Below are 12,769 nucleotides of genomic sequence, written 5' to 3'. Positions count from 1 at the left end.
CCATGAACCAAACACGCTCTAAGATTTGATTTTAAAAGAGAATAATTAACACATATGCTTATTCGTTAAAAACTTTATTAATATTGGCAAAATTACAGCGAATACTGGAAAAAGAAAATTCCATGTAGAGCTGTATGTTACATGAAACTTCCGCGACAATCAGTTTTCAGTGCCAAAACCCTTATTAGTTTAGGGTTTTGATAGATTCCCAAAGTAGTATATATAGTACTTTTTAAGTTGCGACTCATTAAGAGCTGGCCAAACTGGAGAGTAAAGATTCACCACGTTGCTGTCGCATAAATCAATTGTCCTCGTTGATTTGTAATATCCATTGGTATAAGATTTTCAAATCTTTTTGGTATATAATTGTCTGCATGGTGTTTTGTAAATTTTAATTTTAGCGACATTCAAAATTTATGTGATTGCTTAAAACTGTTTATATATGCTTCATTCTTGCGTATAAATATGTTTGTTGTTTTATTTGATTTTGGTTTGTATTAGGGATTTTGTGGGAATTTTTTAGTTGTGTGAAGTCACTCAAGACTGATGTCTCAAACGAAGCCTATTGAGGGGGCTGAGTCGAAAAAGATGGATGGTGAAGTTGTTGATGATGATGGTTCTGTTGTGACTAGTTCTATGTTTACTACTTTGGGTTTGGAGTTTCTTGAGGATTATGATGGTGATGTCGAGAATTTAGGTGTCCGAGATCAGGATGGCTACATTGCCTCTAGTGATGATGAAAATCGCGGTACAAGTGCTAGCGGAAGTAAAGATACCGGTGATGATGTAGTGGTAAATTTGAAAGGCAATAAGAGGAGAAAGAAAGGCGGAAAGATTGTACGGGAAGAAGATGACCTTGATAAGATTCTAGCAGAACTCGGTGTAGCCTCACCTTCAGCAAGCGCGGATAATAATGTTCTGATTGATCAAACTGAAGCGAATGTGGCTGCAGGTAATGGAGTGGTGAGTGAAATTGAAGAAGGCAATTCAGAGATGTCTGCTGCTGCAAAAAAGAAGAGAAAGAAAAAAGAAAGGAAAAAAGAGAAGAAGGCTGCTGCTGCTGCTGCTGCCGCCTCTTCTGCAGAAGAGAAACACGAAGAGATAATAAATCAAGTAGCAGGAGAGGAGAAGAAAGTCTCGAAACATGTCAAGAATATGCAAAAGAGACTTGCAAAGATAAAGGCTGAGGCGGAGAGAAAAAACAGGGAAGAAGAGGAGAGGTTAAAGAAGGAAGAACAAGAGAGGCTAGAGCAAGAAAAACTGGTGAGAGAAGCAGAAGAGAGAAAGAGATTAAAAAAGGAGAAACGTTTGAGGAAGAAGCAAGAAGGTAAAATTTTAACAGGCAAACAGAAAGAAGAAGCCCGTCGGCTGGAGGCAATGAGGAACCAGTTTCTTGCCAGTGCTGGAGGTCTACCCCTCACTAGTACTGCACTAAAACGGCCCGAGTATCAGACAAAGAAGTCAAATCCACATTCGCAAGAAAATGGGTGTACCTCGTCTAACACTAATGAAATCACAGAAGCAAATAAAAAGCAGGAAGCGATGCCCTGTTTGGATTCTCTTGAAACTGAGGAGGTTGAAGAAATGAACCTAATGGATGTGAAGGGGGAACCTGATGTGGTGGAAGAGGATGTAACGGAGGAAGATGATGATGAAGAATGGGATGCAAAGGGTTTGGATGACTATGATCTTGATATTCTTGGTAAGTACATTGAATTTGATGATGAACAAACTGAGTTGGAGCCCAAATCGGTCTTAAATAATGGTATAAAAAGTTCACCTACTGTCACTTGCTATACCAAACCATCAATGTTTACAGAGAAGGTGTCCTCAACTGCACTAGTGGAATTCCAGGATAATATTAAAAGCCTGCTAATAGGCGATGTTGCAGCCGACTCTAAACAGAGAGCTATAGCAGAGAAAAAAGTTTCTCAAAAAGCAGATAGTGAAAATCTCAGGTCCCCAATCTGCTGTATTATGGGTCATGTCGATGCTGGAAAGACCAAGCTGCTTGATTGTATCCGTGGAACTAATGTTCAGGAAAATGAAGCCGGAGGAATTACTCAACAAATTGGTGCAACATATTTTCCGGCAGAAATCTTGAAGGATAAGACCAGGGAATTGAAACCTGATGCAGCACTTAAAGTTCCAGGCTTATTGATTATTGATACCCCTGGTCATGAATCGTTCATAAATTTGCGCTCTCGGGGATCTGGGTTATGTGATATTGCAATTTTAGTTGTGGACATAATGGATGGATTAAAACCACAAACTGTGGAATCACTCAAACTGTTGAAAATGAGGAAGACACCGTTCATTGTTGCTTTGAACAAGGTAACGTAGTCTGCAGTTTACCTTTCAAGTGCATTTTTCATATTCTATTCCTTGCCGTTTCTGGCTTCTTAACATTGAAGTTTTACTTTCAGGTGGATAGATTGTATGGATGGAAAACTTGTCAAAACGCACCATTTGTGAAGGCAAAGAATCAACAGTGTAAAGATGTCCAGAATGAATTTAATAAGAGGCTTACTGAGGTAATATATCATCCGTTTTTCTTCTAAACTTCTCTCGGGCATGCATGTCTACTTACAATGTTATTTTGGGACAACTTCAGATTATTGGAAATTTCAAGGAACAAGGATGGAATAGTGACCTGTACTATAAAATTAAGAACAAAGATATGGGAGAGACTATCAGTATTGTACCTACAAGTGCAATCAGGTACATAAGCTATATGTTTATCTTTGCAAATCCTTTTCTTTATAGAACTTTTAAAGCAGCTTTGTGATTTACAGTGGTGAAGGCATCCCGGATATGCTACTGTTATTAGTGAAATGGTGTCAGAAGACTATGGTTGATAAACTTACGTACAGCGAAAAATTGCAGGTGGATTACCTTTGTAGCTTTTAGCTTAGTTATGTAAGAGAGAATCAATTTATTTTATTTCTGAGATTCTTCTGGTATTCTTTGTCAGTGTACAGTTTTAGAGGTTAAAGCCAGCGAAGGTGATGGGACTACAATTGATGTGGTGTTGGTTAATGGCGTGCTTCATGAAGGTGATCAGATAGTTGTCTGTGGTATGCAGGTAAACATTTGAATGTCACTGTTAAGTTTAAGTCAAATGATGGATTCAAGTAACTAAGCATAATTTATTTCAAGGGACCGATTGTGACGACAATACGAGCATTATCTACTCCCCATCCAATGAAGGAACTACGTGTTAAGGTAAAACTCTCTCCTGATTATTCTTTGTATAACTTTCACTTCCATTGTTTTTTTTTTTGCCATGCTAAGGGTTAATTTAGAACATTAATTCGCTGTAATTTGCATCAGTTATTCATTTGGAACAAAGATTTTGTGCTAAATGCGATTTTGATATTACCATGGGCATATACAGCATACCACTGTACAGTTTTTTTCCGATGACCAACTCCCCCTAAACTAGAGATGCACATAGAAAAGGTCGTCTGGTTTGGCTTGGTAATACCCTAAAAAAATCTGGTCTGAAAAGGTCCAGTGGGGGCCTGGACAGGGCCAATTTTACTCGATAAATGCTGACTAATGGTTTTTATGTGCATCTCTGCCCAAAACCCTAAGATGCCAAGACATCTACCTAGTGGATATTATATTTTTAAAACTCAGGCTCTCTGAAAAGCCTGTCTTAGAAATGAACAGCAGATCAGTAAGAAAGGATGAGAATAAACTGTTGATAGAGTGCATATAAGAATTACCAGATTCTGGCTCTTTCGCTTTAAACCTTAAGATGTTAGGGAAAACTACTTGATGGATTATGTCCATAAACAGTTATATGCAAGTATCGCCAATATTCATCGTGTTCTTTTTAAGGTCATAACTATTATGAACTAGTCAGTATGCTGTGGTTTTATTACACCCATTTAAACAATTTGGAGAGATGGAAGTGAAATATATTCTTCTCCTCTCTAAATTGGTTTGCCCAAGCCTTGCACTTTTCGTCCGTAAAGATGTCTCACTGTGTCAGACCACAGCAGCGTTATGATGTGGTGGTTCGCTGGAAGTCACTTTCGCAGACTTATAAACTAATACAACCAGTCTCTGAATTAGTTGTCTTCTCAAAATAGTTTGTTTTTTTTATTATCTATTGGAACTAGCAATCTAAGTTCATTAATTGGAACGAACGGTTGTTTTCTGTTTCAGGGTACCTATCTTCACCATAAAGAAATTAAGGCTGCCCAGTTTATCAAGATTGCTGCACAGGTGAAGAAAAAACTTGAATCCTTTTGTTTGGCATATTGTTTGTGTTTCTTACTTTTGCTTGGAAGGAACTATAAGCTTTAAGATCAAGTCAGCTGTCTAGAGTCTGTTTTTAGAGGGTTTATCTCTTGTCGGTACTGTTTGTCCACATGCTCTCTCCAAGTTTTTTTTTCCTTCTACGCCTCTTGTGATCTGTCTGTGTATGTATCTATCCTTTCTGATGAGCAAGTATAGCTGCCCCTTACTGGAAATATCAGTTTTGAGGTCTGATAAGCTTCTTCTTCAAGTTGTCCATTTGTGAAAGTCATTGTGATTTCATTTGTGCAGGATCTTAAGCACGCAATAGCAGGCACCAATATATTCGTGGTCGGGCCTGATGATGATTTGGAAGTAATCAAAAAGTTGACTATGGGAGATAAGAAGACAGTCATGGACAGAACTGATAAAACTGGTAAAGGGATTTGTGTTCAAGCGCCTACTCTCGGTTCCTTGGAAGCATTGCTTGATTTTTTGAAAACCCCAGAAGTAAATATACCTGTGGGTGGTATAGGCATAGGCCCTGTCCACAAGAAGGATGTCATGAAGGCCAGAGTAATGCTTGAGAAGAAGAAGAAAGAGTACGCAACCATCTTGGCTTTTGATGTCAAAGTATCACCAGACGCTTGGGAACTCGCAGATAAGTATGGTGTAAGAATATTCATTGCTGATACCATATACTCCTTGATCCATCAGTTCAAGGCCTACCTTAATACCCATAAGGAGGAAAAGAAGAAGGAAGTTGCTGATGAAACAGTATTTCCATGTGTGCTTAAGATTATACCGGGCCGTGTGTTTAACAAGAAGGATCCAATTATTTTAGGTGTTGATGTTCTTGAGGGAATCGCCAAGGTGCTGCAATTTCTTATAGTTGCATCTTGCATTGCTACATTTTTAAGTCTACTGCTACAAATTTAATTTGATCCTTTTCATCCCTTTTATCTGTCACATTAATAATTAATATATTGGATTTTAATATTTGTGCAGGTTGGAACTCCAATATGTATTTCCCAGAAGGAATTTATTGATATCGGTCGGATAACTCACATTAGAAATAACGAGCAGCCAGTTGATCTTGCTAAGAAGGGCAGTGCGGTGTCCATTAAGGTGCTAAACCCCTGAACTTTAATTGTGAAGTCGATACATTTAAGATTCAAGGATTCCAGTACCTATAATTCTGTTAGTTTGGCTGTTCTTTACAATTAATGAATTAGATCAAGCGGTCTTACTATTTGTAAAAAGAAAAAAATCGACGGGTACTGTATAAATCATTCATGGGATAATATCAAACAAAGCTTGGTACTCATTTGCTATATATGTACCATGTAGATAACTGGAAGCAATTCGCTTGAGAAGCAAATGATGTTCGGCAGACAATTCAATACTGAAGATCTGCTTGTCAGCCACTTGTCTGGGAGGTCGATTGACATACTGAAGGAACTTTATTGGGTAAGTCAAATAAATTCCTCTTCATTGTTCTTTTAAGCTATATTTTTTGCATTGAATTAATTCAGTTAATTTACTATTTTGTTTAGTTGATGTAGTTTTAGCATTTTAAATTTCATTATTGGTAATCATATACAGGATGAGCTGTCTGATAATTTGCGGAAGTTGGTCGTCAATCTGAAAAAGCTGTTTAAAATCCAGTGAATTTCGTCATTTGTGTGATCAAAGCAATCCCTAGTTTTTGGCAGACGGTAGAAGCCTTGTGGGTGCAGTAGTGTGTGTTTTCTTTAACGATATAGAAGGATATGTGTGTGCATGCGCATGTGAAGCAGGGAACCTGCAGGCGAAACTATACAACAGATGAAATTGGTTTCTGATTATGTGGAACCAATATGAAACATAAAATTTGTCCGATGTGCGATCAGGGTTTGGTTATATGAAGCTTGTGTTTCAGATTTAAGCTTGTCTTTCTAGTTACTTAATAATTGTAATTTTTTAGCTTAGAAGCCAATTATTGTGTAAACAGGATGGACCCGATTACCCTAGAATTTTAACATATTTTAATATCTATGTAGTTAGTGTGTTGATTCAATTATAATTATTAATTAATTAAAACTATCTGAACAATTATGTGCTCTTGAAACCATCCAGAATGAGCCTGTTTGGTTTGCTGAAGCAGAAAATGCTTTTGGCTGCCTTTCTTGACCCGTTTGTATAAATAAGTGGAAACACTTTCAAAAATCTGAGAATACTAATTAATCTCCCAGAGTTTCCACTTATTTATTTAGTTACTTCTTTTAAGTTAATCCAAACATCCCCGATAATTGAACAAAAATCAATAGAATCTGTTTCCTCTCCTCTTAAGTATACGACCCACATATGCCGATTTCTACCGACAACGGACCCCATGCTTGTGGTTAATTATATCTCACGTCGCGGTTTCTGAGCTTTTAGAATCGATACATTGGATTATTGTTCTTATAACTACTGAATTTCGAGGTTCTATTTGGCATATGATCGGACTATAGTCGATATTGCTATATTATAACAACAGATTCTACCGACAACGGACCCCATGCTTGTGGTTAATTATATCTCACGTCGCGGTTTCTGAGCTTTTAGAGTCGATACATTGGATTATTGTTCTTATAACTACTGAATTTCGAGATTCTATTTGGCATATGATCGGACTATAGTCGATATTGCTATATTATAACAACAGATGTACCTCTGTCTGAGCCACGGATGTACTGGGGTCTCAATTGTTTCATCCGAATAAAAAACTAGAACCTATCAACGATGTACTGACTAAATTTGCTACTATATTTTTTCGATACTCATTTCACTTTAGCCGGGGAAGGATTGCAGTTGCAGGAATGCAGCTAACAATGAGTAATTTTATTTGATTCTCATGCCTTCTGTTCATCTTCTTCAGCTTGTACAGACCACTTGCTTATCCGTTGTCTGGCAAGCAATACCTGCCCATATTTCAAATTTGTTAGCACATACTCGACACCCGGAAACATCTTACAGGATCATTTAGGAAAAATACATTACCTGTTTCTCCCAGTCCGTCTTGTAAGTAATTATCATTAGTACAATTGTTTGAATGAGTGTGCCGAACAGCATTCCAACCCAAACACCCTACAGTCATCCAAAATTTCTTTAGATTATTTTAGTTCATCCACATTAGTAATGAGCATCATAGCTGTATTTGAGATCACAATTCATGAGAGACTTCTCAAACAAGGCTTTTGGATTTTTTTTCCCCGCTGCTTGATTAATATTCTGTACTCACAAATCAAAGAACTTCAAATGGAAGATGAAAAAACTCACTTTAACCTGAAACTGGAGAACATAGCCAAGCACTACTCCAACTGGAATTCCGATTAGGTAATAGCATGTAATGTTGACGTATGCCACGATGCTTTGCCAGCCAGCCCCAACAGCAACACCTTTAAAAACAAATCGTCCATGATAAGCTACAAAGCCACATTGTTTTGCCAAAAAAAAAAAAAATTGTAGTTGTACAAGATCATAATATGTTTAAGCAGCCTTTTCCCTTTTAAACTTTCCTAACCTGGTTTCTTTAAAGAAATAATTCGTAATACTTGGAACTAAGTCAACACTTGGAATACAGATTTACCAGAAAGAACTGGTTGAATGCTATTTAGAAGTATGGAACCCGCCAATAGTGGTGACAAATCAGCAACAGCAGCAGCAACCTCAGTACTTTCCGTAAATATGTAAGCTAGCCATCCCCGAAGGAACAAGAAAATTATAAATAGCACAAATCCGATAGCAAATGATGTCAGCACTATCTGCATGATGGAGAACTTTGCAGCTGTAGAGCTTCCTCTTCCAAGCTCATTAGACACTCTCACACTAGATTTTTGAACAAACAAGTAAAGATTGGTGACTAAAATGTAAAAAATGGTGGAAATGCAACAAGGTCATAAGGGTAGTGAAAGCTCTCTCTTCTTTTCTTTGATGGCCCAAAAATGTATATTTTAAAAAAAAGAAGGATGACTACATGGCATAACAAAGTTGATCATACCTAGCCGCAGCAAAGAAACCAAGAGATATCATCAGTTCCCAACCATTGATATTAATGCTGCCAAAATGAAGAAATTTTCAAATTTTAAATGCTCGGAAGTTGTAGTATTATACCAATTATACCATTTATATTTGGATAGAACGATATTGTGTATACAGACTTACCATATAGAAAGAGCATCAATAGCAATGTCAGCGTTTCTCATGATTCCTGTTAACAGAACTAGAATCGTGTTGTACCAGAGTTCTAGGCTGCGAAAGTACAATTCTAGATTTAATGGCATAAACTCACCATAGCGTACAATATGGTCACTTCATTTTTGGCTTTAAACCAAGTATTCTGGGCACACACGAGCGCCATATTCAGCACCACTGTAATAATAGCGCAACTAACACAACACAATTCCCTTTGGACTCATGTGATAAATGCTTTAACCAGAAGATTGTCCGAGTGAGGAGATTCAAATATATTGTGATATTAAAAAGAAATTATTAAGAGCAAAACCTGGTTTACTTCTTAAAATCTCATAATCAATGAGTAACGTGAAGACTTGTCAAATAAGTTTGCGTAGTGGTGAACTAGACGTACCAGACCATAACACCAGATGACAGAGAGAGCTTGATAATAGGCCAGAGATCCTTGAAGGCCAACATGGAAAAACCTTTCCATGTCTCTGGGCACCATCCACCAAAAAGATAAATAAGTTGACCTATATTAGGGAGCCAAAATGCCAAAATTGTGGAAACCATGGCCCCATTTAGTCCAAACTTGTATTTTACTGTTAAGAGCCATGAGAGAAATACATGGATTGCCAGTGAAAATGCTGCCAGGTATGCAATAATCTTATTCTTGCTCTGTGCTTGGAGGAACATTTGGCAGGTGCAGGATACCATAAAGGAAAATAACCCGGGGATTAACCAGAGTGAAATGGTTCCAGCCACTTCAGCAATGGCTTCCTCCTGGCCTAGAGCTTTTAAAATTGGGGTGGTGAAGATAAATAGCGGTGATAGAATAATTGAGCATATGGACAGAATAAGCCACGATCTTTGAAGATAAACTCCAAGCATGTCATATCGTTTTGCACCAAATGATTGGCCAAATAGCGTCTCCAATGCGCTAGTCATTCCCAACTGCAGGTTTAAAACAAAATTTTATTCTTTCATTAACAATGTCATTAAGATGTTTGAACTGGCAACCGGGTAGCAGGGACATATTCAACAATCAACAACTTGATAACACACCATATCATCTGAATAAGAGTGTTTGAGCCCATTATAAAGCCCCAAGCCCCACACTCAGTCCAAAAGAGCTAGCAATTTGGTATTTATTTTCTGACTTATACTTATAACGGGCTCAATCACTTTTATTCTGAACGATGTGGAATGTCATGTAAGGAAAACAAAATAAGAAAGAAACAAAAGACATGGAAAATCTACCAATATGCCGTTTGCAAATCTAAGTAACACAGTTGACACCAGAGCATATGCAGCAAGCTCTGTGGGTCCAATATGGCCAATGAAAGCTTGGCTAATGATACCAACTCCGGTCGTTGAAAATCTTGAAAATACTGCAGGACCAGCCACAATCCACATTTTCTTGGACTCTGTACATACCCTGTCTTTGAATGTCCCTTCCTCTTCTGCTCTTCGAACTTCCATAAGCAAATTTTCATCCACACTCCCCTCCATGCTGTTGTATATCTGCAATAGAGTTAATATACATAATTAGTCCTACAAAAGTACAACTCTTCAAGTTAATAACTTGACACTCAGTATTAATCAGAGGATATCTACCACTCGACTGAATGGAAGGCTTGTTATTGTATCCACTATTTTGCGCAGTTGATACTTTACAAAATAGAATGAAAGTAGGGCAACAGCTTCGGCTTAAGCTGGTATTACTAATTTACTATTTCATCATGTTCAAAACTCAAGTCGATGTCCATCCAAAATGCATCTAGCAGTATTTATACAGACCAAGAAGCAGAAACTTGTTAAAAGCAAATGCAATGGAGTGCCAGAAATATATTTGAGCAGAACAAAACAGCTTATTGTATTCTATGAAAATCCAATGTTCAAATATAGGAAACCTGATATGAATCGAAATATTTTAATGCACAGCCCAATGCAAATGAACATTTGAACAAAAGGAGAAATAAACATTCCCCAACTGGAACTGCTTATTATATATAAACACACACTAGAATTTACTTACCATGTGTTGGAAAGTTGATACCAAACGAATCCAAAGAATCAGAAAAGTTGCAGAAGGGAGAGAGATTTCTGATCTGCTTTGTTGGGTCTTGCAAAAGTCATGGTACTGAAGATGATGCATGGCTCTTATCATATTATTATCATTAGCTAAGCAATGAGTCTTACTTTTGTTGGGATGCAATTTATTGCTGTGACTTCAATATGATCGTTCTTATCAATATTGCAGAACAATATTGATTTTCTTAATATTTAATTAAAACAATTGATTTTTCCGCCATGAGCAAAGAAAAACTTTAAAAATACAGAATATATAACAAAACATAATAGAAAATTTGAATTAGCCATCACTTGGTGACTCTTCTGTTTGAATTTATAATTTTTATATTACCGGCTAAGAAAAAACAAACCGGAACCAAACTACGATGTACTGATTCATATAGCTATATGTCAATCGGTACAGAATCTGTTCCAGCTTGGGCAGGCTTGCAGTTGCAGGTATACAGCTAATAAGTAATTTTCTCTGAGTTCATGCATTTTGCTCATCGCCTTCAGCTTGTTGGTCAGATTCTAAAGACCACTTGCTTATCCGGTTTTTAGCTACCCATACCTGCCGATATTTGAAAGTTGTTAGCACATACTCAACCTGGAAACATTTGAATATGATTACAGGATAATAAAGGATAATCAGATCACCTGTTTCTCCCAATCAGTTTTGCAAGTGATGATAATTAGAACAATCATTTGAGTGAGTCTGCCGAACAACGTTCCTATCCAAACACCCTATAAAACAGATAATTGCAAAAACATAAATGAATACGTAGTGCCAGCTGGGTTGACATCTGGGCTACAAATTCTAAAGACATCAAACACAAAGCTACCTATTCATCTCTTGAGCATTTAGTTGTGCGCGCTTGTCTTGCATATGATGTAGTTGGCTAGAAAAGCCTGTACAACACAGAGTGAGTAATAATGAATTCTGATTAAACAGTTCGAGGTAGGAAAGAAACAAAAACTAGGGAAACTTCTACCAGCATTGCCATTAGCAAATGTCAAGCAAAACAGTTGACACCAGAGATAGGCAGCAAACAAGCTCTGTTGGTCGCATATGGCCAATGAATGCTTGGCTAATGATACCAAGTCCAGACCTTGAAAATCTCGAAAATATTGCAGGACCAGCCACAACACATATATTCTGTGCATACTCTGTCTTTCAGTGTCACTTTCTCCTCTGCTCTTCCAACTTCTGCAAGCCGGTTTTCATTCTCACCATCCTCCATCTCTGCTATATTCTATCTGCAATACAGTTCAAGTACATAAATCGACGAGTTTACAATTATTTTAAAATAGGATATCTACCACGAACAGAATGCAAATTACTACGCTACTATGTTTTAAACTCAAGTCAATGTCCAAATACAAAATAATTGTAGCAGCTTTTATTATAAACCAGGAAGCAGTAACTTGTCAAGAGCAAATCCAATTAAAATCTAATGTTGAAACATATGGAACCTCTTATTAAAAATCTAATGTTTGATTTCGAATGGAATTATATACATGTTTCTTCAATCGCCCCAATTTATAGTACAAATTTCATTCCATTCTCCTCTCGTTTCATTTCATCCAACTGAACGCAGCAGTGCACAGCCAAATGCAATCGAACAATGAAAAATAGCACAAAACGGAGATTACCGATTTATCAAACAGGCGCCTCGCTACCTACTCGCTGAGTGAGTCTTTCTGACAAACCGGCTCAAAGAGTCTTTTTCGAAATTAGGTCTAAGTCCTGAATCCAGAATTCTAATTTTTCTATACCGAATCATCACCGATAAAATTGATAAAAACTCATCACCGATAAAAACGCCTAAATTGATAATCCGTCGTGTCAGAATGACTTGGTTCAACTTTGACTCTGTCACCTGGTAGTATCCCTATTCCCTGTAGAACCAAATTTGATCTTTCAGTGAAACATAACATGGAATCATATCTTGTTTTTCTAAGCGTATCGTAGAAAAGAGATTCAGTAATTAAAATTTCATGAATTGATTTTGTGTTCTTCCATTTCAGGTAAAGCCTTTCTTGAACTATTTTTTGTTAGCGGAACGATGTCAGACAAACAGTCCTGAATATGAAGTTATATCGGATGATATCGTTATACCCGGTTTCTTAAATTTTGTTTCTTAGTTTTTAGAGTTTTGTCTATGATCGGAAGATAATAGTCGATATGTCCAAGTACATATGTACATGTGACAACTTTTGAGTTATTATAAAATGATTTACAGATAAT

The 12,769-nt window shown here is 37.1% G+C and overlaps 2 protein-coding genes across 4 annotated transcripts; one reads left to right on the top strand and one right to left on the bottom strand.

Moving 5' to 3' along the window:
* Window positions 1–118: 118 nt before the first annotated feature.
* LOC108218953 (eukaryotic translation initiation factor 5B) lies at window positions 119–6,252 on the top strand. Of its 2 annotated transcripts, XM_017392143.2 has the most exons (12): window positions 119–334; window positions 502–2,334; window positions 2,427–2,534; window positions 2,615–2,721; window positions 2,796–2,886; window positions 2,975–3,085; window positions 3,160–3,225; window positions 4,177–4,236; window positions 4,561–5,121; window positions 5,257–5,376; window positions 5,599–5,718; window positions 5,854–6,252. In XM_017392143.2, exons 2-12 carry the CDS (start codon window positions 547–549, stop codon window positions 5,917–5,919), a joined length of 3,198 nt encoding a protein of 1,065 aa, XP_017247632.1. In that variant the 5' UTR covers window positions 119–334; window positions 502–546; the 3' UTR covers window positions 5,920–6,252. The 2 variants fall into 2 exon arrangements, with proteins under 2 accessions (XP_017247632.1, XP_063948811.1); XM_064092741.1 differs by lacking the exon at window positions 3,160–3,225.
* Window positions 6,253–6,904: 652 nt separating this feature from the next.
* Window positions 6,905–12,635, bottom strand: LOC108217983 (protein DETOXIFICATION 21-like). Of its 2 annotated transcripts, XM_064091273.1 has the most exons (12): window positions 12,175–12,635; window positions 11,514–11,778; window positions 11,364–11,430; window positions 11,179–11,265; window positions 9,709–11,092; window positions 8,861–9,402; window positions 8,437–8,523; window positions 8,273–8,329; window positions 7,862–8,100; window positions 7,552–7,670; window positions 7,273–7,359; window positions 6,905–7,193 (listed from the first exon to the last, which is right to left on the bottom strand). In XM_064091273.1, the coding sequence occupies exons 5-12, from the start codon at window positions 9,958–9,960 to the stop codon at window positions 7,125–7,127; spliced, it is 1,452 nt and encodes a 483-aa protein (XP_063947343.1). In that variant the 5' UTR covers window positions 9,961–11,092; window positions 11,179–11,265; window positions 11,364–11,430; window positions 11,514–11,778; window positions 12,175–12,635; the 3' UTR covers window positions 6,905–7,124. The 2 variants fall into 2 exon arrangements, with proteins under 2 accessions (XP_063947343.1, XP_017246387.1); XM_017390898.2 differs by having other exon boundaries at window positions 11,179–11,430.
* Between the last annotated feature and the right edge of the window lie 134 nt (window positions 12,636–12,769).

This window comes from Daucus carota, chromosome 4, assembly GCF_001625215.2.
Source record: "Daucus carota subsp. sativus chromosome 4, DH1 v3.0, whole genome shotgun sequence".
Taxonomy (NCBI): Eukaryota; Viridiplantae; Streptophyta; class Magnoliopsida; order Apiales; family Apiaceae; genus Daucus; species Daucus carota.
This window is presented reverse-complemented; position numbering and strand designations above follow the sequence as displayed.